This window comes from Mustela lutreola, chromosome 1, assembly GCF_030435805.1.
Source record: "Mustela lutreola isolate mMusLut2 chromosome 1, mMusLut2.pri, whole genome shotgun sequence".
Taxonomy (NCBI): Eukaryota; Metazoa; Chordata; class Mammalia; order Carnivora; family Mustelidae; genus Mustela; species Mustela lutreola.
The window spans coordinates 193,698,394-193,721,531 of NC_081290.1; the positions used below are offsets into that span (position 1 = coordinate 193,698,394).

At 46.2% G+C, this 23,138-nt stretch overlaps 1 protein-coding gene and 1 long non-coding RNA gene across 2 annotated transcripts in view; one reads left to right on the top strand and one right to left on the bottom strand.

Moving 5' to 3' along the window:
• CLMP (CXADR like membrane protein) overlaps nt 1-23,138 on the bottom strand; it is a 100,526-nt gene that overhangs the window by 5,313 nt on the left and 72,075 nt on the right. Inside the window, exons 3-5 of the mRNA XM_059183483.1 lie at nt 19,942-20,099; nt 1,264-1,465; nt 480-647 (exon numbers count right to left, since the gene is read on the bottom strand). Of these exons, the coding sequence (XP_059039466.1) occupies nt 480-647; nt 1,264-1,465; nt 19,942-20,099 (528 nt within the window). The remainder of the gene's footprint in view (nt 1-479; nt 648-1,263; nt 1,466-19,941; nt 20,100-23,138) is intronic.
• LOC131837723 (uncharacterized) lies at nt 630-1,290 on the top strand. The gene is made up of 3 exons (XR_009356318.1): nt 630-764; nt 954-1,052; nt 1,162-1,290. It is a non-coding gene; the product is annotated as an uncharacterized LOC131837723 (long non-coding RNA).

Consider the following 23,138-nt stretch of genomic DNA (forward strand, 5'->3'; position numbering starts at 1 on the left):
ACACAAGCAGAAGGATGACTGTAATCCTCTTAGTCACAGGGTCTCTGTCTACTGCTCACCTTACTGCGTCATTGACCTAAGATTCTCTAATACAGTGTGGAAGGATGAGATGATCGATTTTTTTGGAATGTGGAAAGGAAGGTGAACATTCTTTGAAACTGCACATCCTCCAGACTTAACAAAAGACTGGGAATGTGGGAGGGACAGTAAGCATCCTAATTAGCTATCATGGATACCTGATACACTTTTACTTGCCATTTGAGGAAAGAAAAGATGGGTGGGGTTTTTTGTTTGTTTTTGTTTTTGTTTTTGTTTGTTTGTTTGTTTTCTGTCCAGGTTGACGGATGCAACATAGAAGCTCAGAGGTTCAGCAGAGCGTTCAAGGTCACATGGTGAGTTGCTGACCAAACAAGACTCCGAGTTCACGGCTAGAGTATACCATTCTGTTGTCTCAGCAGACTGGTGGAGAGATGACTTACCAATCCTGGACTTGGGGGGGAGACGCTCATCCTCTCCCTCCTTCTCCCGGAGTCGCTGCCAGTAATACACGATGGGCTTTGTGCCAGAGGCTGACTCACACTGCAGAGTCACGTCACTTCCTTCTGTCAGCTCTCCTTCCAACTCGCATTTGGGCTTTGATGGTCTCACTGGAAAAAGAAAAAAGCTTCAAAGATCGCCAAACACCCGATTCAGTGGAAGAACCGTGTCCCATTGAGCTGTTTCTCTAGCTGTCTCTTAAGGTCCACTGCGGAGTGGGTCTTTTGGTATGTAACCATGCTTTACAGCACCCCCAAAATGCACCCTCCTCCACCCCCTACACACATACACCCAATCCCACTGTAATTTTCAGAGGCTGGTGCCACCGTAATTTTCAGAGGCTGCCCCAGAAACTCCCTCATCCCCTCTCAAGACACTTTTCAAAGTTGAGTGTGATTTTATTAATACTGAAACAGGGACAGAAACCCATTCACTTGGATGCAATTAAATAGAGCTTAGTAGCTTCTGCTGCCAGAAACCAGAAATGGAGTTGATTCGGATCGGAGAGATGTAAGGTAAATATGAGAATGCCATTTAAACACGAGAGGATATTTAAACTTTGTAAGTGGGCTCCCATGGAAAATTGTGATTATTCTTTCTTCTTTTATTATGTCTAAAATATAGAACGTACTTCTTCCCAGGAAACTGGACTCTGGGGCATTTGGCTGTTCCTCACAGAGACCGCATTATTGAGATGGAGGGGTTTACCTTGGCACTCTAGCTTACCTAAGACTTTCAAGACGACATGACTCCACACGTAGCGCCCTGAATTCTTCACCTTGCAGCTGTACCGGCCCTCATCACTGGGCTTCAGAGGCTCAATCTGCAGGGAGGCGTCTCCTGCCAGGAAATTGGAAGCAAAGGCCACTCGGCCCTTCTGCTCCTCCGTCAGGTTACTGTAGACATGACGGCTGGAGTAGGTGATCACCTGGGGGACAGACCAAGGCCGGGCGTCAAGCAGTGTGGATCTCGGCCTTCATCTTTTGCTGATGCCAAGATGAGGAAAGGGAACACTCCTAATGGAAGAAAGCAGTCACGCCCAAAGCTGATTTCTAAGGGTCAAGAGACCCTTTGTTCTCAATGAAGTTAGAAGTACCACATGTTGGGGCGCCTGGGTGGCTCAGTGGGTTAAAGCCTCTGCTTTCGGCTCAGGTCATGATCCCAGGGTCCTGGGATCGAGCCCCGAGTTGGCATCTCTGCTTAGCAAGGAGCCTCCTTCCTCCTCTCTCTCTCTCTTTGCCTGCCTCTCTGCCTATTTGTGATCTCTGTCTGTCAAATAAATAAATAAAATCTTAAAAAAAAAAAAGATTTTAAAAGTACGACATGTTTGTCTAGGCCTCCTTCTCCTTCCCAAGATAATACCTCTTTTTGTGTGTGTAGCATTTTAATTACAAAGTAGTAATTGTTTCATTAAATGCTCAGAGCCATTTCATTTAATAGGTAAGGGATTTTTGCATTTGAATTACATGTTCAGTGAAGTTCTCACAGCTAAGTCAAGGGAGGAAGGGAATGTATCATAAATGCATATAAGAGTATCAAGACTTGGGGGTGCTTCGATGGCTCAGCGGGTTAAGCCTCTGCCTTTGGCTCAGGTCATGATCTCAGGGTCCTGGGATCAAGCCCCATCGGGCTCCCGGCTCGGCGGGAAGCCAGGTCCCCACCCCCCACCCCGCCTACTTGTAATCTCTCTCTGTGTGTGAAATAAATAAATAAATCTTTAAAAAATAAAAGTATCAAGAGTTGACTTTGAGGAGATTTGGCAGAAAAGGATGGAGAGGAGGTCTACCTTCCCTCTGCAAAACCCCCCCCTTTTTTTCTTTTTTGAGAGAGTGAGCATGCACGCTCTACACCCAGCCCAGTGCAGAGCCCAACACAGAGCTTGATCCCACCACCTTGAGATCATGACCTCAGCCGGAATCAAGAGTCAGAAGCTCAACAGACGGAGCCACCCAGGTGTCCCTCCCCTGCATACCCTTTCTGACTTTTTAATTCCCCACCACCTGCATGTGAGCTATTCAAAATACGCTACACTCCTTTTGCTCAGCAATTTTACACCTGGTTTATTTTTCACATAGTGTTTTTGCAAGTTAAGTAGTTTCTCCCCTTCTCTGTGGTTTCACTTCCCGTGGTTTCAGTACCCAAGGTCCAGAAGCAGATGATCCTCCTTCTGTCATATTGTCAGAAGGCAGCTGTGTGATAACACCGTGCACAATGCCTGTGTCGTCTCCCCACGCTCTGTCTCATCACAGAGGCACTGTATCATCTCACATCACAAGGCAAAGGGTGGGTATAGTACGATAAGATTTTGAAGGAGGGAGAGAAAAACCACATGCTCATAATTTTAAAATTATTTTATTAATTATTCTTAATTTCTTACTGTGCTTAATTAATTAATTTATTTTTTAAAAGATTTTATTTACTTGACAGACAGAGATCATAAGTAGGCAGAGAGGCAGGCAGAGAGAAAGGGGAAGCAGGCTCCCCACCAACCAGAAAGCCTGATGCGGGGCTCCATCCCAGGACCCTGGGACCATGATCTGAGCCGAAGGCAGAGGCTTTAACCCACTGAGCCACCCAGGCGCCCCTGTGCCTAATTTATAAATTAAACAGTACCATAGGTATATACGTATAAAAGAAACATAGTATATATAGGATTTGGTACTATTCATGGTTTCAGGCATCCAGGGGGGATTTTGGAACATATCCCGCACAGATAAGAGGGTAATACTGTAGGCATTATCCCCATTTCACAGACAAGTAGCAGAACCGGGATTTGAAAATAACCATCTAAGGCCATTTATGGTCTTGGTATACCAGTTAACTCCCACTTCCTGTGGCCATCTGCATTCATTATACGGCTCATTAAGTCCTCTTCCAGAAAGTTTAGAAATGAAGGCGGAAAAGTGACACTATAAAATCAATCTATTTTGGGGGCGCCTGGGTGGCTCAGTGGGTTAAGGCCTCTGCCTTCGGCTCGGGTCGTGATCCCAGGGTCCTGGGATCGAGCTCTGCATCGGGTTGTCTGCTCCACAGAGAGCCTGCTTCCTCCTCTCTCTCTCTGCCTGCCTCTCTGCCTACTTGTGATCTCTGTTTGTCAAATAAATAAATAAAATCTTTAAAAAAAAAATCAATCTATTTTGTTCTTGTTGGGCTGGCAGAAAGAAAGGGCTACTTAAGATGGCGAAAGTCCCTGCCACAAAACCTGAGCACAGACAGGAGAACAAAGACCCAAGCAGGAATCTGAAAACCCTCCCGCCCCAGGCTCCAGTGGACCAATGGGACCCCGACAAGCCTGCGAAATATCCAAATAAGGGAAACTTGCCAAAAGACCTCTGAACTCCCCTCGAGGCCCCTTAAAAGCCCCTTTCTCCCTGCCTTGGGCACGACTTCTGCCACTCTGCTTTCCAGAGTCGGGGAACCTTGCCCGAGGGTGCCCACCTCCTCCCGGTGCAACTTTCCTGGCTCCCCTTCTCCTGAGCCCTGAAACCTCCCCGGAGAGTGTTTTCAATAAATCTTGGCTTGCACCCACTTTGCCTGGTGTTGTGTTTATCTCGCCGGAAAAACTTTACAGTTCTCTTATTATTATTATTTTTTTAAAGATTCTATTTATTTATTGACAGAGAGAGAGAGAGATCACAAGTAGGCAGAGAGGCGGGCAGAGAGAGAGGAGGAAGCAGGCTCCCTGCTGAGCAGAGAGCCTGATGTGGGGCTCAATCCCAGGACTCTGAGATCATGACCTGAGCCGAAGGCAGAGGCTTAACCCATTGAGCTACCCAGGCACCCCAATCTGTTTTGTTCTTACAAAAGCGTGAAGTCCAGTCAAAGGGACTGGAAGAGTTAAAGAGTAGAAGTCAATGCTTAAAATTCAGGTCCGATACCGAGGACTTCATTGTTTGGCTTTCCTTTTGGGGGGCTTCACTGCTGATTAGACGAGATCGGGCGCGTTCAGGGTGGTATGGCCGTAGACTTCACCACTGGTTAGAAAGAGGAAGTCAAGGACGCCTGGGTGGCTCAGTTGGTTAAGCAGCTGCCTTTGGCTCAGGTCATGATCCCAGGGTCCTGGGATCGAGTCCCACATCGGGCTCCTTGCTTGGCAGGGAACCTGCTTCTCCCTCTGCCTCTGCCTGCCTCTCTGCCTGCCTGTGCTCGCTCACTCTCTTTCCCTCTGTCTCTGACAAATAAATAAAAGTCTTAAAAAAAAAAGAAAGAGGGAGTCAGTTGGGAAAAAATTATATCCCTTCCCACCATAAAATACATTTGCGATCATGTTTTTGTTTTCCCAGGCAAGGACACCAAAGTTTAGATTACTCTAACAACAACGACAACAACCAAATCCTGGAGCGCTTGGCTGGCTCAAAGGGTACAGCACGCCAGTCTTGATCTTGGGATTGTGTGTTCAAGACCCACATTGGGAATGGAGCCTACTTAAAAAGTAATAATAATAATCTTGAGTATTAGTGAAATTTCATCTGCCTGCCTCATAGCCTATAGGCTTGGAGATTTTTTTTTTAGATTTTTAAATTAATTTTTTCAGAGTGACAGATTGAGCAAGTGTGAGTAGGGTGAGGGGCAGAGGGAGAAGCAGACTCCCCACTGACGAGGACCCTGGGATCATGACCTGCGCTGAAGGCAGATGCTTAGCCAACTGAGTCACTCAGGTGCTCTAGACTACATAGTTCTGGAATCTTCCCTGGTTCTGTGTGTCCATCACTCACTCCTATTAGTCACAAAAACTGTGCTGTTCTGGTCCACCAAGACTTCAAGCTATATAACTTCAGCTTTGGCCTTTCTGCCACTCAGCATATTCTTAAACTCATTTGATTTTAAATGTCAGCAAACATTTATGGGACGACTGCTTCCCATCAAGTCACAGGGAAGCTATTCAGATGAGTAAAACCCTCTTCCTGTCTTCAAGTAATTTATAATCTCATGGGATTAGCAAGGAGAGAAGTATAAACATAGAAAACGGATTAATTAATTTGAAATAGTATCAGAGAGAATGTCCCAGAAAAGTTGGAGGCATTTGAGTTAGGCTTTGCAAGACAAGCAGACTAAATGAGAGATGATAAAGTCAGGGAGAAGGCTGCGGGGAGCATTCCAGATACACAGAAGGACACTAAAAACAGGCACACAAGCATTCGGGAATCTCCCAAGCACATTTCTGGCTGCAGCTGTTCAAATTGTTTCCCTCTGCTCAAGTCCTTAACCCCATCCTCAATCACGTGGCGCCCTGCAACACATCAGATGCTTTCCTGAAAAGATTTGAACCCAGCCAATATAATGTCCATCAGATCTCTCTCAATTATATCAAAATTCTTCTGTATCATCCATTATGCCTTCACTATCTTTCTTTTTTTCTTTCTTTTTAAAGATTTTATTTATTTATTTGACCAAGGGAGATCACAAGTAGGCATAGAGGCAGGCAGGGAGAGAGGAGGAATTAGGCTCCCTAATTGAGCCTAATTGAGCCTCAGAGAACCCGATGTGGGGTCGATCCCAGGACCCTGAGATCATGACCTGAGCTGAAGGCAGAGGTGTAACCCACTGAGCCACCCAGGTGCCCCACCCTCACCATCTTTCTGACAAATGTGTTTTTTCCTTTCTCTCCATGCTCTTTTTCATTGGCAAATTATTTATTGAGCTCACAGGCCAGAGTACTGTGCCAGGTGCTAGAAAACAAGCAGGGATAAGACCCAGCTCTTAACCTGCGGACTCTTCAGGGGGGGAGGGGGAAGGTGAGGTGGGGGAGAAGAAAGTAGGAGAAAAGTAAAGGTAGACACTGTAGCTGATAATCAACTTAAGACATTTTCCGTATCCAGCTTGGCCCACTCCCTTCAACCAGCACTGCTGCTGTGATAATTCTCATATCCTTTTCGCTAACCTGACTCCGTTTTGAACTCGGTTTACCACTTCCAGCTGTCTGGCAGTTGTGTATTTCTGCCCACTCCGATCTACCTTACATCACAATCTAAGTGGATGCCAAGTTAACAGTAACCTAAAACTCACATCAGCTCTTTTCCAGCTCAGAACTCTTCAGTGGTTCCCCGCTATCTCTGAATAAGGACAGGGTTCAGTCTATGGTTCTCGGCATTGACTTCTGTGTTACCTTCCCAGTCCCATTTCCTCTTTTGTCCACCTCCCTGGGCACCGTCAGATAACACTGCCTCCCTTTCTTTAATATGATTCATGCCCTCTTGTACTCAATGCCTTTGCCCACTGCATTTTTCCATAGAGAAACTCCTTTTTCTCCATCTCTTGATATGAAGAACTATTCATTCTTTCTGGGTGCCTGGGTGGCTCAGTCAGTTAAGTGTCCAATTCTTTTTTTTTTTTTTTTAAAGATTTTATTTATTTATTTGACAGAGAGAGATCACAAGTAGGCAGAGAGGCAGGCAGAGAGAGAGAGAGGGAAGCAGGCTCTCTGCTGAGCAGAGAGCCCGATGCGGGACTCGATCCCAGGACTCTGAGATCATGACCTGAGCCGGAGGCAGCGGCTTAACCCTCTGAGCCACCCAGGCACCCAAGTGTCCAATTCTTGATTTCAGCTCAGGTCATGATCTCGGGGTCATGATATCGAGCCCCATGTTGGGTTCCATGCTCAGCAGGGAGTTTGCTTAGGATTCTCTCCCTCTGCCCCTCTCCCGACTCCTTCTCTCTCTCTCTCTCTCTCTCTCTCCATCTCCCTCTCAAATAAATAAATAAATCTTCAAAAAAAATTTTTCCTTTCATTTTTCTAAGTCCCAAATCAATGTTAACCTCTTACGACACCTTCCGGGTTATGACACTCAGACTAATGGCCTCTTCCCTCCCCCCTCCCAACTCTTTGCATCTTTGCAGCATTTTCATGAGAGGAGAAATGGTGAAAGACTTGGGCACATAGATTGTTAGATCCCCTTCCTATCATGCTGGGTGTGGACCAGGAGACCCTTGGGACATTCTGGTTATATATATGTCTGTTGCCATTAATCGTCTTTGGCGAGGCTAGAATGCAATTCTGCAAGCCTTTATTGAATACACATTTACTGAAAACATACTCCGTGCTTAGCACTGTGCTAGAGATGATATCAATACAAAGAAAATTGTTTTGGGGCCCCGGGGTGGCTCAGTGGGTTAAAGCCTCTGCCTTTGGCTCAGGTCATGGTCCCAGGGTCCTAGGATGGAACCCCACATCGGGCTCCCCGCTGGGGGAGCCCCCTTCCTCCTTTCTCTGCCTGCCTTTCCCGCCTACTTGTGATCTCTGTCTGTTAGATAAATAAATAAAATTAAAAAAAGAAAATTGTTTTATGAAAGTGTTGAGGGCCAGGATGTGCCACCCAGAATAAGCCACTTTGCATGTGCGTAAGAATTTCAAATGCTAAAGGCATTTGAGTTCTTGAAGCTGCTTGACTTCAAAGCAGAGCCTCCTCTAAGAATTTAAGTGTAATAAATCCCCTCCTGAGAACAACTCTAATCTTCTCTTCTAGGAGACCAGAAATCAGCACCACACCCAGACAGACAAGATCACCAGCGAGCATATCTCTAGCATTCTAGCATCTCTAGCATATCTCGGGTTCGTTCTTCTAAGGGCCCGTTTATCTTCCTCAAAAGTCGTTTGTTTTTCCCAAAGTGTCCTTTCTCCTCTTCCCTTTCCCCGACTAAGTTAGGTATGTAGTCCAAATTCTAGCCACCCCTTGGAGTTACTCATCTGTGGGTACTTATTCTCACACGTTACCTACATGGTACACAGAAGTTAATAGACTTCTGTTTGTTTTCCTCCTATTAACTCTTCCCTTGGTTGTATACCTGAAACTAATATAATTGTTCTTTGTCAAATATATCTCCGTAAAAAATTTTTATAAAATTTTTAAAGAGAGAAAACAAACCAACTAACAAAAATCTGTCTTTTATTCGTCTAATTTACAGTGCCCCAGCTAGAAAACCTAGGAAGGGAAAGGGGAAAAGATATCCCCCCCACCTACAGTTTTAAAGGAAAACTTAAAAAAAAAAAGGGTAAAATTATGATTCTCATATACAAAGAAAATAAGTATGTGTCAAAGATTTTATTTAACTCATTAATAAATGATGGAACCAGAAAGATTTTTACAACAGGTTCAAATAAGAATCAAAGACTTGTAGTCTCCGTTGGACAAAATTCCTTTGCATCTCTATACACAGGACCCACTGCCATGCTGTAGATACGGAAACAGGGCCATCGCTATGGGCATTCCACAAGTTAATTTCTATTTCTGTGGAGATTAACATGTGAGGAAAGTTAGATCGTAATTTATCTGGAAATTTGGAGTCTGAGCATGAAGACGATGTTTGGGAGGGACCTTCCTGTGGTATACTGTATGGGGGGGTGGAGGCAAGTGTTCAGCCTTTGGTAGGAAGAGATCCTCTATTGGTATGACAGTAAGGGGAACTAGATTCCTTGAAGGCTGCTCCCCTCTGCCCCCCACTCCCCTACTGCCCTCCCCCTCGGCAGGTGGTTTCACAGTTCAGCTCTCTGGGTCTGTAAATGAGAATTCCTGCTGGAGTACCAAGAAGAGCATTCATTTCCTTCCTTCGGACTGGAATGAGGGCTGCCAGGGAAACGGGAGCTAGCTTCACTGGGGCAGCACCATCGGCTGCTCTTGAAGGCTCAGATAATTCTTCAAAGACATTTCGCAGCAAATTGGCAAGCCTGACCAGTTACAGAATGTTTAGAACGAGAAGAGACGGTTGGAAGAAGAGGAGTGATCCATCCACCTCCACCCGGAAGTAGAAATGCGGACAAAGGCTGGATTTGAATGGTAAGCTAAAAAGACCCAAGAGCGCAGTCATTTATTCAACAAATTTTGAGCCTCCACAATTTGCCAGCCTCTGTTACAGGTGCCGAGGAAGATCCGTGAACACAGCAGTTGAAAATCCCAGTCCCTGGGGAGGATGCATTCTGGTGGCAGGAAACAGACATGGAAGACCACTGTATGGTACATTTGACAATACTACGAAAATAACAGAGCAGGGAAGGGGGTGGTAGTCACCAGGGGGACAGACTGCAGTTTCAATAAGGTGGTCAAAGTAGACCTGGCTGGAAGGAGACAGGAGGGCGTGTCTTAAAGACGCCAAACTAGCCTTGGGGAAAGAGAGTTCTTTTTTTTAGATTTTATTTATTTATTTGACAGACAGAGATCACAAGCAGGCAAAGAGCCAGGCAGAGGGGCAGGGGAAGCAGGCTCCCTGACAAGCAGAGAGCCCGATGCAGGGCTTGATCCTAGAACCCGGAGATCATGACCCTAACTGAAGGCAGAAACTTTAACCCACTGAGCCACCCAGGCACCCGGGGAAAGAGAGTTCTAAGCAAAGAAAAGAGGCAAAGCAGAAGCCCTTAAGGTAGAAGCATGCCTTAGCGTGTTTGAGGAACGACAGAGAGGCCTGGGTGCTGGAGTAAGCCAGGCGGATAGCAAATGAGGTCAGGCAGTGGGGCCAGATCCTGCTGGGCTTCCGGGCCATTGTGAAGATGATGGTTTTCACTCTGTGGGAAGTGGGGGCTATTTTAGAGGATTTTGAGCAGAAGAGTGTCATGATATGATTTGTTTTGGGAATAGGCTGTAGGAGACCAAAAATGGAAACAGGAAAACCAGTCAAGAGGCTGTTGGAGTCGGGGCCCCTGGGTGGCTCAGTTGTTAGGCGTCTGCCTTCGACCCAGGTTATGATCCCCACGTCCTGGAAGTGAGCTCTGAGCTGGGCTCCCTGCTCAGCAGGGACCCTGCTTCGCCCTCACCCCTCCCGCTGCTTGTTCTCTCTCTGTCAAATAAATAATGTCTTTTAGACAATTGTGTATTTGTGGTATGAGAGAAAGAGAAGAGTCCAGGGCCACTCTCATGTTGGGGTGGGAGCCTATGAGAAGAGAAAGGAGCTACCAACCCGGAGAGAAGACAGAGCCGAGGAGGCCTGAAGTCGGAGGAAGTGTGCAGGGTGAGGCTGGTTAGGAGCTTAGTTCTGGGCTTCTTACCTGTGAGACTACCTGTCCAACAGCCAGAGGCATGGGGTAAAGCACGTGCATATACATGTGTTGGATATTCAAGAGGGAGGCCTGGAAATACGGGTTTGAGAATTCTAAGCTTGTGGATGGTATTTAAGGCCTGAGACTAGATAAGATTCCCCGATGGCACGAATATAGAGATTAAGAAAAGGAGGATTAAATGAGACTCTCCAGAGAGTAGCTGTCTAAACAAAGATAGAGCTCATCAAAATACCACTGACAGGGACGCCTGGGTGGCTCAGTGGGTTAAGCCTCTGCCTTGGGCTCAGGTCATGATCTCGGCATCCTGGGATCAAGCCCTGCATGAGGCCTGCTTCCCCCTCCCCCTCTGCCTGCTTGTGATCTTTCTCTGTCAAATAAATAAATAAAATCTTAAAAAAAAAATACCACCAACCTCAGAGTAAAACTGTTGACTGTCGTCTCTTTAGCGAACTCTTCAAGTCCAGCCTTTGCTCACATTTCCTGCTTTACTCCTGGATGACAACTCCTCTTCCTCCTACCCTCTCTTTCATAAAGACTCTGAAGTGCACCTTGAAACCACCCGCTGAGGGAGGAGACAGTAGGGGGATGGGGGGTCAGGGGAGCAACCTTGAAGAGGTCTGATTACTCATTATCCTACATTAATGAGGATCTCTCCCTACCCCAACCTGAACATTTGCACTCCCAACACATACACAATAGGGAGGTCCCTCCCAAGCTTCATCTTTATGCAGAGGAATATTCTGGAAAGTACAGGAAATGCACGATTTCAGTCAAAGGTCCAGTGCTTAATCCTAGACAAAAGTTCTGTCTTGAATTTCTGCATTCTTTTCGAGAGAAGCTGTAAATTCTGCGGGAGGGGGCAGAGGGAAAGAAAGGGATTTAGTTTTAGGAATTTGGAGCTGAGATGCTAGCTCTGAAATCTGTCTTGGACAACGGACTTCAGAATCTCAAAGGCATAGAGCTCAGGTTTTCTGCAGCCAAGTTTAAGGTCTCATTTATCCTCACATATTAAAAGAAAATGAGGACAACAATTCTTAGCTACCGACCTCACAGGCTCCTAGTAAGAACTGTAAGAGCGGAAATCTGTGAAAGGACGTCATTCCTTTGCTCGCTGACCATCTCGTGACTATTCTGGGCCAAGCACAGCCCTTGGCCCTGGACATAGGAAAATATGCATTAGCCCAGAAATGAAAATCCACCAACACAATGCAATACTTCCAGTTGGAGAGTTCTGTTTTTATTTAACAAACACATATGTGTTATTTATTTTATTTTATTTTATTTATTTATTTAATGTGAGGCACTGTTCTAAATGCTTTATAAGTATTAGCCCCTTGCATTAAAGAGAAAAAAAAAACCCCACGTCAGTGAAAAGTTCATAGCAAGATCAAGGAGATTAAGGAAGTGAGTGTCCCCAGCTTAGACTTGAGGGCATTCTTTTGTTTGATATTCTTTTTTTAAAATTAATTAATTAATTAATTTGGCAGAGAGAGAGAGAGACAGACGCACACACACACACACACACACAGAAAGAGAGAGAGAGAACACAAGCAGGGCGAGCGGGAAAGGAAAGCAGGCTTCCTACTGAGCACAGAGCCCGATCAGATCATGACCTGAGCCAAAGGCAGCCACATAAGGACTGAGCCACCCAGGTGGCGCTTTGGTTTGATACATTCTTTAGAGAGGGCCTTGTGTGAGGTGGGAACATATATCCTAATCTGAAACTGGATCGGCAACAGTTTATCCTGCTTGACTGGGGGCGTTCTTTTCCAACCTCCGGGGTTCACAGACTCAACGGCATTTCCCATGGAGACTAGACATCCCAGAAAGGAGTCTTCGGGCCTGGGAAAGGTTTCTCTCCTATTCTTATCCCTCAAAGTGCAACCAGCCTCCTGTTCCCTGGTGTGGTCAGGGATCGGGAGCACAAAGGCAAAAGAAACGTAGATAAAATTAAACCTTCTTAACAACTTGCAGGGTGTTGACAAATATTTAAGGAATGCAGAGTACAACCTTCCTCCTGGAACTCCCAGCCATCTTAAGGGTAATAAGGTTTTGCTAGAGGCAAAAGGCAGCCCTAGCTCCACCACAGCCAGACCTCCAGGATCCTGGTTTTCTGTTCGTTAACATATGAAAATTCCTTTTGGAAACTTGCTTTCCCTCTGCCCTCCCAATGTAAAAGTATACGGGCAATCGCTCCTTACAATCCTGAGGCAGCTCATTCTTTCTTTTTCAGAATGTTTTGTAAAAGATTTTATTTATTTATTTGAGACAGGGAGAGAGAGCACAACAGGGCAAGCAGTAGGCACAGGGAGAGGGAGAAGCAGGCTCTCCGCTGCTGAGCAGGGAGCAGAGTACAGGGCTCGATCCCCTGACCATGGGGTCATGACCCTCGCTGAAGCCGACTGAGCCAGGCAGGTGTTCCAAGTTAGCTCTTTCTGCCCCTGGGTCCAGTCCCTGTGCCCCCCCCCCCTTTTTAAATATTTTATTTATTTATTTATTTGACAGAGAAACACAGGGAGAGAGAAGGAACACAAGCCCGGGGAGTGGGAGAGGCAGAAGGAGAAGCCGGTCTCCTGCTGAGTAGGGAGCCCCATTTGGGGCTGGATCCCATCCTGGAACCTGAGCTGAAGGCAGACACCCAACGACTGAGCCACCCAAGTGCACCCAGTCCCTGTGTTTTGATAAAAACCACCTTTTGGCACCAAAAACATCCTAAGAATTCTCTCTCTTTTTTTAAAAGTAGGCTCCCAGCATAACACGGAGCCCCAAGAATTCTTTCTTAACCACTTGCTGCAGACATCAGCCTGTCACCATGTCTGAGGAATTTCCTTGTCCTACCTCACTGCTTTCTGTTTTTCTCCAATAAAACCTATGAACTCTGACCCAGGGAAAAAAAAGTACATTATTATTTTGCAAATAATTTGATAGGGCTCCCAGCATCCCTGAAAGCTCCCCGCTAGAGGAGTCTCAGACCAGGAAAAGCCAGGTCGCAGCCCTTCTGATACCGTATTTGTTTGTTTTACATGTTTGCATGGTGTTCTCGGCCCCACATCCTGTTGTACTGGGTAAAAGGATCGGTTTCTTGGGGCGGTGGAAGCAGCTGCCGTAGAAATGCCAACTCACTGGGACAATAGGGAGAGGAGGAAATATATTAGCAACAGGAAGCAAACTGGAAGCTTTAGAGTTTACCTCCTCTTAAGACTGAAAGGGGAGGGGCTGATATTTGGAAGTAGGACAAGTGAGGTGGGAATGCCTCGCAGGTACTCAATGAATGTTATTTTCTGACTTTTTCATGTTACCTCATAGCTGCATAATCATTATGAGGAAGTGAGTCTGTGCTTCCTAGGAAGAATGAAGAGATTCTAAACCAGAAATAAGTAAAGAGCTCGGAATTGGTTTTTTAATTTGATTAATTTTTATCTTAAGTAAACTCTGTGCCACATACGGGGCTTGAACTCACGACCCCAGAGATCAAGAGTTTCACGTTCTGGGGCACTTGGGTGGCTCAGTGGGTTAAGCCCCTGCCTTCAGCTTAGGTCTTGATCTCAGGGTCCTGGGATCGAGCCCTGCATAGGGCTCTCTGCTCAGCGGGGAGCCTGCTTCCCCCTTCTCTCTCTGCCTGCCTCTCTGCCTGCTTGTGATCTCTGTCTATTAAATAAATAAAATCTTTGAAAAAGAGTCTCACATTCTACCAACTGAACCAACCGGGTACCCCAAGAGCTGGGTAATTTTTAGGAATTTGGGGGGTTTGTGGGATTTGAGAAGTGGGTAAACCTTTTTGCTCTAGGGGATTTCTTTCTTATTCATGTTACTATTTGGATGAATATTTCCTATTTTTGAAAGTCACATTTGACTTCGGAGAGACTGAGTAAGGTGCGGTCCACAGGAGACTCTGGCTGCTTTAAGTCTCCTATAGAATAGGAGCTTTCCAGCTTTGAACAGACTTACACCAAGAAACTTACATCCGTGAGCCAGCACGCACATGGAGCGCACTAGACAACTGAAGTGTAAGTTTCAGGAAGTAGTGTATGTGCAATACACTGATATTTTCCAGTCTGTGTTAAACAAACAAACAAACAAACAACCCAGTCTGCTCGCTTAGAATCCACTACTGAGTCCCGACTGGAAAAAACACTGCACCAGGGCACAGTAACGAAGAGTGAGCAAGCAGGGAAGTCACTGGGTTGACATTTAAGCAGGAGCCCCTCCACTTACAGCTCTGCACTTTGGTCGGTTAATTTACCTTCCTGAACCTTAAGTTCCTCAGTTGTAAAACAGGGGTAAGCGGGGTGCCTGGGTGGCTCAGTGCGTTGGGCCGCTGCCTTCGGCTCGGGTCGTGATCTCAGGGTCCTGGGATCGAGTCCCGCATTGGTCTCTCTGCTCAGCAGGGAGCCCACTTCCCTCTCTCTCTCTCTGCCTGCCTCTCCATCTACTTGTGATTTCTCTCTGTCAAATAAATAAATAAAATCTTAAAAAAAATAAAACGAGGGTAAGCGACATCATTGGGTTTTTGCTAGTAAGCCCTCACAATCGCTTTTATTAGGCTGGTTCAGGGAAGTCGCTGAGGTTTCCAAAATTGTCCCACCCAGTACCCAGAGAACATAAGTCATTCCATGCATTTGTAGAGCAAAGCCCCGTAGCTGAAAGCCTCCGTTTCCCACACTTGTGCACACACTGGACTAAAGCTCAGCCCCCTGAAGTTGGCACCTAAGGCCAGGGCAGCCTGGGTTGCCCCTCGTCTTTGGTCCCTGTCCTCGCATCTCTGAATAGCCTTGTCCCCAAGCTTGAGGTCCCTTGATTCTGAACAACACCCTCTGATATGTCTTTGTCTTGGATCATGCAGTCTTCTCTCCTTTTGAAATGCCTCTCTTTTATTTTTGCTTCAACAACACCTACACAGGCCTCAAGATCAAGCTCAAAGGCCACCGTCTGTGTATTAGCCTGTGTATTAGATCCCTTTGTAGAATCACTTCCTCCTGTGAGCCTCAGCCCTTTGGACTTGGCCCCACCACAGCACCTGGTATATCCAGGTAGGGCTGACTCCCGGGTGCTTTTCTCCCCTTCCCTCCAAATCTTGTCCCATTATTTAATGGGGGAAAAAGGGGCTGGGGGAGACACCTAAGGTAAGTATGTAACATCTTTGGAAAGCAGACCTTGTACAACTCCAAAATAATCTTACTATAATTAAATAACCATTGCCCAATGTGAGCATTTCACACGCATTTAGGACACAGGTTGGGGCTCAGTTCCAGCCTTCCAGTTTGGCTCAGTTTTTTTCAGACGCATATTGAATATCAGGTACAAGTGTGTCCCTTTGTCCTAGCTGTGGTTTTAATTCTAGGAAATGCAGAGCTGAGACTAAGCCCTTGCCCTGGGGTGCGGTGGGGGAGGGGGGTGATGGGAGAACAGTGAATATAAATTTAATCCTTTTGCAAACAAACAAAAAATGAAGTCCATGAAATTCAGCTGTTGTGGGGTTGGCTGTCTTGTGACACGCCTGGTGGACCTGTTACAGATGCATTTTTTTTGTTTTTAAAAGATTTTATTTATTTATTTTTCAGAGAGAGAGGCATTGAGGGAGGGAACAGGAGCAGGGATAATGTGAGAGGGAGAAGGACATAGAGGCTCTCCAGCAGACTCTCAGCATGGAGCATGGTGGGCGGGGGTGGTCCTGGGGGTGGGCTCCAACCCAGGAATCCTGAGATCATGACCTGAGCCAAAATCGAAAGCCAGAAGCTCAAGCCCTTGATCAGGAGTTTTCTTGCTGAAGATCAAGGACTAGGGGGAAAGGAGAAAAGGAGGTGGCCGGAGGGATTTGGCACATAAATGAGAACATCTCTGCCCTAATTTCTCCACCCGAAAAATAGAGGGGAAAGGTCTCTGCTGTGTGTTCATAACTGACCCTGGGGGAGATGGAAAGTAACTGTGTTTCCATCCCTAGAACCAGGAGGAGAGCTCCCGAGTTCTAGAGGCTGCACTATCTACCTAGGCTGAAATTCAAATATTCGCCAAACTGCCTACCTGCTCCCAAATGGTCTCTGCATTTCTCAGCCTCCTAGACAAAAAGGAGGGAGCCAATTCTGCTCAGATTGAAATGCAAGGTTAACCTTGGGGTCTAGGTTATTGGCTAGCCTACCTTAGGCACCACGTCTGGTCCAGCCCCTCCTGTATTTTCTCTCTCACCCTCACTCATTCCAAAAATGGTGGCAAATTTACCCACTACATTGGTATATTACACCTTGATATCCCAGCTACCCATGACTATAGTGGAAGCCTCTACTGTATAGTTGGAAATTGTTCAACTGATCTTGCTTCTACTCAAGTCTCTTTTAATAAAAATCAGTGTGCTTCCACACAGGGCCAGGTTGATCGCATTAGGCACATCTATGTCCCTGTGGCTCCTAAAATCCTTCAAGAACTCCACGACAATGTAAGAAAGTATCGGAGCTTCCTAACCTGTTCCACAAGACCTTTTGTGTTCTCATCCTGCAACCTCTGTGAGCTCACATTTTGTACTCCACGTATGCTAGCTGCTCATGATTTCCCAGAACTTTCCAGCCTTTGTGTCTACACTCTTGTGATTCTTCAGTGCAATCAGGAAATTCTATCAGTGCTCAGATCAGCTGCGACTTCTTTACAGGAGCTGCCCTTGACTCCCCCCACCAACTACTTTTGCCTCCTTCATATTCAGCTAGAGCACTCTGCCTATTTCTATCATCTCTGTCACTTAGTTCTCAAGTTATGCCTTCACACAACTACCTCCTTCATGTGGATAGTGGGAATCTAGTATTTACTCTGTTTAACCTAAATTTATTTTGAGGGGAACGTGGGTGGCTCAGTTGGTCAAGCATCTGCCTTCGGCTCAGGTCGTGATCCCAAGGTCCTAGGATCCAGCCTCACTTCGGGCTCCCTGCTCAGCGGGGAGCCTGCTTCTCCTGCTGCCTGCCGCTCCCCCTGCTTGTGCTCTCTCACTCTCTCTGACAAATTAATAAATAAATAAAATCCTTACAAAAAAACCCCCACCAAATTAAAAAAAAATTGATTTTCACTCTTTTAGAACTTGCAATAGTACCAAGCTTCTTCCAGCAATGGGGCCTTGGCACAACTGATTCTGTCTGGAATAGTTTTCTTCCCACATTCTCCTTATCTCCTACATAACACAGACTCTAATTTCAAATTATTTATGAAGGTAGCACAGCTGGCAGTTAACAGCCCAGGTGCTGATAACAACAGTGCCTCATTTCTAATGGCACAATGAGTGACCTTAAGCCCTTTTCTCACTTTGTGTGTTGTGTCTGGGCACACGCTGTATGGGGTTCCTTATTTATAAAATGAGACCACTAATCCTAGTTATTCATCCTCCTGGGTTAAGTTAAATGAGATACTACTATGTGCTAAATAGACTGCAACCCAGAGCATAGCTTAATGTTTAAGGGCTCTCTACTTAAAAAAATTTTTTTTGGTGTTTTTTCTTTTTCTTTCGTTCTTTCTTTTTTTTTTAAATTACTGAATGGCTTGGCACTGTAAGCTCCAGGGAGAGGGGGACTTTGCCATCTTTTTCACTATTGTGTCCCAGTGCCTAGCTCGGTGTATAGTATTTGCTAAATAAATCCACGTGCTCTGAATGACCAAATAAATCCCGATCCTTACTTTGGAGCATTAATTGGAGACAAGTAGGGAACTGTGGCTGCTTAAAGCCATATCAGTGGCCTGCTTTAATCAGCAATGAACTTCTAAGCCTTATATTTACCTGGCTACACAAAACAGCAACTCTCTTTTTCCTTTAGTTTAAATGAAAGCACTTGGGTCAAAGTTAGACGAGTGGAGGCATTCTTCTTAAATTCCTGTAAGAGGAACATAGCTCTTATTTACTTGATTCAGAACAGAGAGTATCATATCTACAATTGACTGAGAATCTGCTGGAATAAAAACGCTCAGTTTAAGGTGACCTTGCCCTACAGAGAACAGAGTCTTAGGATGATGTACTGAGAACTAGATGACACCAGTATCAAAATGACAAAGTGATGTTGGAGCTGAAATCCAACAATGATCCTGGATCTTATTTTAGTGAAAACTTTAAACTTCTTCCAGCACAAGCCATCATTTGAAATCAGAGGTATAGACAGAGAAGAAAGGACAATCTTTCACTTTTTAGTAGGGTGAGAGGTAAAGTTCTGAAAAGGAAGGAAAGTCTAAAGTCAGTTTCCCTGGCTTATTTTATGTGATTTTTTTAAAAATCGCAAAACTTTCCACCTAAATTTGTTTTGTTTTTCTTTTTTCTTTCTTTCTTTCTTTCTTTTTTTTTTTTTTAAAGATTTTATTTATTTATTTGGCAGACAGAGATCACAAGTAGGCAGAGAGGCAGGCAGAGAGAGAGGAGGAAGCAGGTTCCCTGCTGAGCAGAGAGCCTGATATGGGGCCTGATCCCACGATCCTGAGTTCATGACTTGAGCCGAAGGCAGAGGCTTAACCCACTGAGCCATCCAGGTGCCCCCCTAAAGTTGGTTTTCTTTTTAGATTTTTTTTTTTTTAAGCAATCTCTACACCCAACGTGGGGCTTAAACTCATAACCCTGAGGTCAAGAGTTGCATGCTCCACCAGCTAAACCAGCCAGACACCCCTCAACCAAAAGCTTTTTAAAAAGTAACTCAGTTGGGTAAATGGAATGAGAAGAGTTATGCTAGAAAACCCTGCTTGAGGAAGGCTGAATACAGCCAAGGCAGACAGGATAATACAGTAGTTACTCACTTCTCTCTCTCAACAGAGATCAGTCCCGTGGATCATTGGGAGCAAAGGGCTACAAGTTCTGTCCACACCGCCCGAAAGCTCATAGGCACCAAAGGACCTCCCCATCCTGAGCACACAAGACCTAGGGCCAGCCCCTTCATTTTCCAACTCCAGAACCAGTATCAATTCTTTTGCTGACCAATCACATATGTGTTAAACATTTTCAGTCATGCCCTGCATTGTATGTTGTTTGTTACATTACATAATCTCAGAGCTTGAAAGTCATGACTTTGTGCAGAACTTCAACATAGGCAGGTGGTAATGGTTTCAGAGGAGAAAGGGGAGCAGGCTTCCTAGTATAGATCTGGGGTCTGGCCACTAGACTAGGGAACCCAGCTAATGCATCTTAGCTCCCTTCTTAGGAAAAGACACTGACAGTGGAGATTCCTTCCCTGGGCAAATGATAGGTGGCTTGCTTGCTTGCCTCAAGAACCCAGAACTTCTTATCTTTAAGACCCAAGTACCTTTCCTTATTGATAATTTTTATCTCTAGAGTCTTCCAACGATAAGCCAGATGAAAGAGCTATTCTAGCCCTTTCCTCCAACAGAAAACCGGAGGACTGAGGAAAGACAGCTGTGGGAGGATGAGTGGGGACGGGGATGGGGGGCCCTCTGGCCAACTGTACCCTTACCACTTTTTGGTTCCCTTCATTGTCGGTGAGCAGCCATTCGATATCCAGGGTGTCTTTTTCTGGAAGCCCGAGCTGATGGTGACAGGGCAAAGTGACCTTCTCTTCTGCCACTCGCTTGATCTCAGTGTGAGTCCCCAAGGTTCCAACATAGGAGGAAACTGGAAGAGGAGAGCATCCAATGAGTCATGCAGAAATGCATAGCAATGTGTGGGAAGCAAATATTACAACTAATAATTATGGAGTGTTCCTGTGGGCAAGGGCCAAATCAAGGTGTGGGAAGAATCCCGGACTAGAGGTACCAGAAGTCCCGCAATCTCCCACTGGCTCCTCCTTTAACTGAATTCATCATTAGCTTCTGGATTCCCCTGCATTATACTCTTAGCGATCCGTACTCGTCCTCTTTCCTACCTTCTTGGTTTTTATGAATGATGAAATAAATCACTCAGGTCAACAACTCTGTTTTTTGAACTTTCTCTCCTTTACCAGCAGAGGCTTGCAAAAGGGTAGAAACCAAAGGAAAGGCAGGGGTTGGCAACCTTCCCAGAACAGGCTCCAGATATCACTGGGCCCCTTGAGCCACGGTTAGAGCCAGGCTGCCCCCACAGGCCGACGGGTAAGTGCAGCAGGCCTCAGAAAACGAGTGGAATCTTTTTTTATTTTTTATTTTTTTAAAGATTTCATTTATTTATTCGACACAGAGAGAGATCACAAGTAGGCAGAGCAGCAGGCAGAGAGAGAGTGGGAAGCAGGCTCCCTGCCGAGCAGAGAGCCCGATGGGGGGCTCGATCCCAGGACCCTGAGATCATGACCTGAGCCGAAGGCAGAGGCTTCACCCACGGAGCACCCAGGCACCCCATGAGTGGAATCTTATAGGCAGTTCCTGCTTCCGTTAGAGACCTCATTCTCTGCCCCTCCAAGTTCTATCTTCCAGGCTCTATAGTCTCATCCCACGTGGCTTCAAAATACAAAGGAACCCTTCCTGTCCAAAGTGAAATCCCAAGTTACCACATTGGGATCCTGTCCCTCCATGCATCCAGTATCCCCTTGGCCAACAGGATTTCTGTTCCACTTTTGGCTTTCTTTACCCCTAATTTTCATCTTGTTCCAGGAATAGTGTCCGCCAGCAACTCTAGGCTCTAAGTTTGCTCACCTTCTCTCCTTCCTGTTCATTTCAGACCCTGTGGACTCTTAAATCCACAGTGTTAGAGAACGTCACCGGGATGCTAGGTATCACGTGTCGGGCATGAAGGCGAGCTCCAAGATCCTCCTTTGCCTCCTTGCACACAACAAAGGAGCTCAGCGTGAAACCCATTCACAATGCTCCTATGCGAGGTTCACAAGGTAACAGAATCATACCACCTCCAAGCTGGGACAGCCCCAGGTGCCAGGGTTTCTGGTGAAGTCCCCTCTCCTGGGGAGCACTCATTCTGCCTCTTGGGAGCACTAAAGATCAAGAATCGAGGCTTATAGAAGCACATAAGCTACCTTTCTTATGCCCTGTTCATTTCCCAAGATATTAGCAATCAATCTGTGGGAAGGAAAAGGGCCTGAAAGGAGGAAGAAGGAAGCAGGGGAAACCGTAGTTCCCTCTACACAGTAGGCAGACTGGGTTGATATGGCAGGGCTGGGCCCTCAGAGGCACCCGCCCGCCCCGCCAGCAGAAGCAGCAGGCGGATTCCCAAGCTCCAGGGCAGAGAAAGGAGACCACAGAAATCTATGGGGCCTAAGAAACGGCCTTCAGAACCAACAGGATAAGCCCCTCATAGGGTTTTACTGACATTCCTAATAAGGTTTCTGCTATTTCTGCTTACAACTTGAAACTGCAAGGGGAGTGGCCAGTTAGGGAGTAGTTGTGTGGTTTGGTTGTACACCAATGACTCAACCCGATGAAGAAAGGGTGATTTTCCAAATCTACAGATGAAGCACGAAGAAGAGTTTAGCAATTTGTTCAAGATCACGCAGCTAGGAAAGGACAGATCAGGGGCTCAAGCCCAGATGTGTCTCACTGCAAAGCTCCTACTGCAACAGCCGTGCTTGGCCTATGTGTTAGGTGGCTTCCTGGACACGTGGTTCTACCATTAGCCTGCAAGCTCCTTGAGATCAGGTACCAACTGACCACAACCTTCCCAAAGCGCTCAGCTCAGGACCCCTCACTCTGCAGGTGCTCAATAAACAATTGTTGGATTGACTTGAATTCAACCCATGGACTCATCTCACCTGGGAGCAGACTGAGGCCCAGAGGTAAAGGAGTTGCCCTGAAGTCCTACAGCTCCTTTAAGGCATAACCCATATAAAACCTATCCTCCCTGAGGCCCCATTAAGCAGCTATAGAACGGCAAGGAGATTAGCCAGTGTGCATCACACTAAGCTAAATGTGGAAGAAGGAGCTCTGGCTTCTACCCCTGCCCACTTGGCCCTGGATACAATGATCAAATGAAACCAACATCCCATGCCCCTGGTGAAGCTGGAGAACCAAGGACCAATTTAGTGCATATAGTAGGCACTATACCTTAAATAAATAAATAAATAAATGCGAAGAAACAGCTATGAAAGTTGCCAATTTGAGCCACTAGAGGGAATCAAAGGCTCAGGTTTGGTTGATGTCCCAAAAGGAAAGGAACGCAGTGGGGGGGGGGTGGCGTGCTTTGCCAGTCTTTGGGGTTCTATTTATACCACAGCCAGAACTAAATACAGCCCTGCAGGGAGGGGGCTGCCCAGGGAATACAAATGACTCTACCACGGCAGGGAAACTCAAGATCAGAGGGCATGCATCTCTAGTCTTCCCTGAACTTCAGCGGCCCAGACTTCGGGGCGGGGGGGGGCTCACTGGGATCCCTGTGAATTTCTCAAATTTTTTCTTTTGTGCATTCCCCCCGACACACACACACACCTGTGTTCTGTAGCCTAAGCAGACAGGGGTTGGGCTCTGTATGGAATTCTCAGGCCTGGGGAAGCCTGGGCAGCTCAGTTGGTTGAGTCTGCCTTTGGCTCAGGTCAGGAATCCAGAGTTCAGGGATTGAGTCCACATTTGACTCCTCGCTCAGTGGGGACCCTGCTTCTCCCTCTGCCCGCCGCTCCCCCTTCTGTGCTCTCCCTCTCTCTAACAAATGAATAAATTAAATCTTTTTTAAAAAAGATTTTATTTATTTATTTGATAGACAGAGATCACAAGTAGGCAGAGAGGCAGGCAGAGAGAG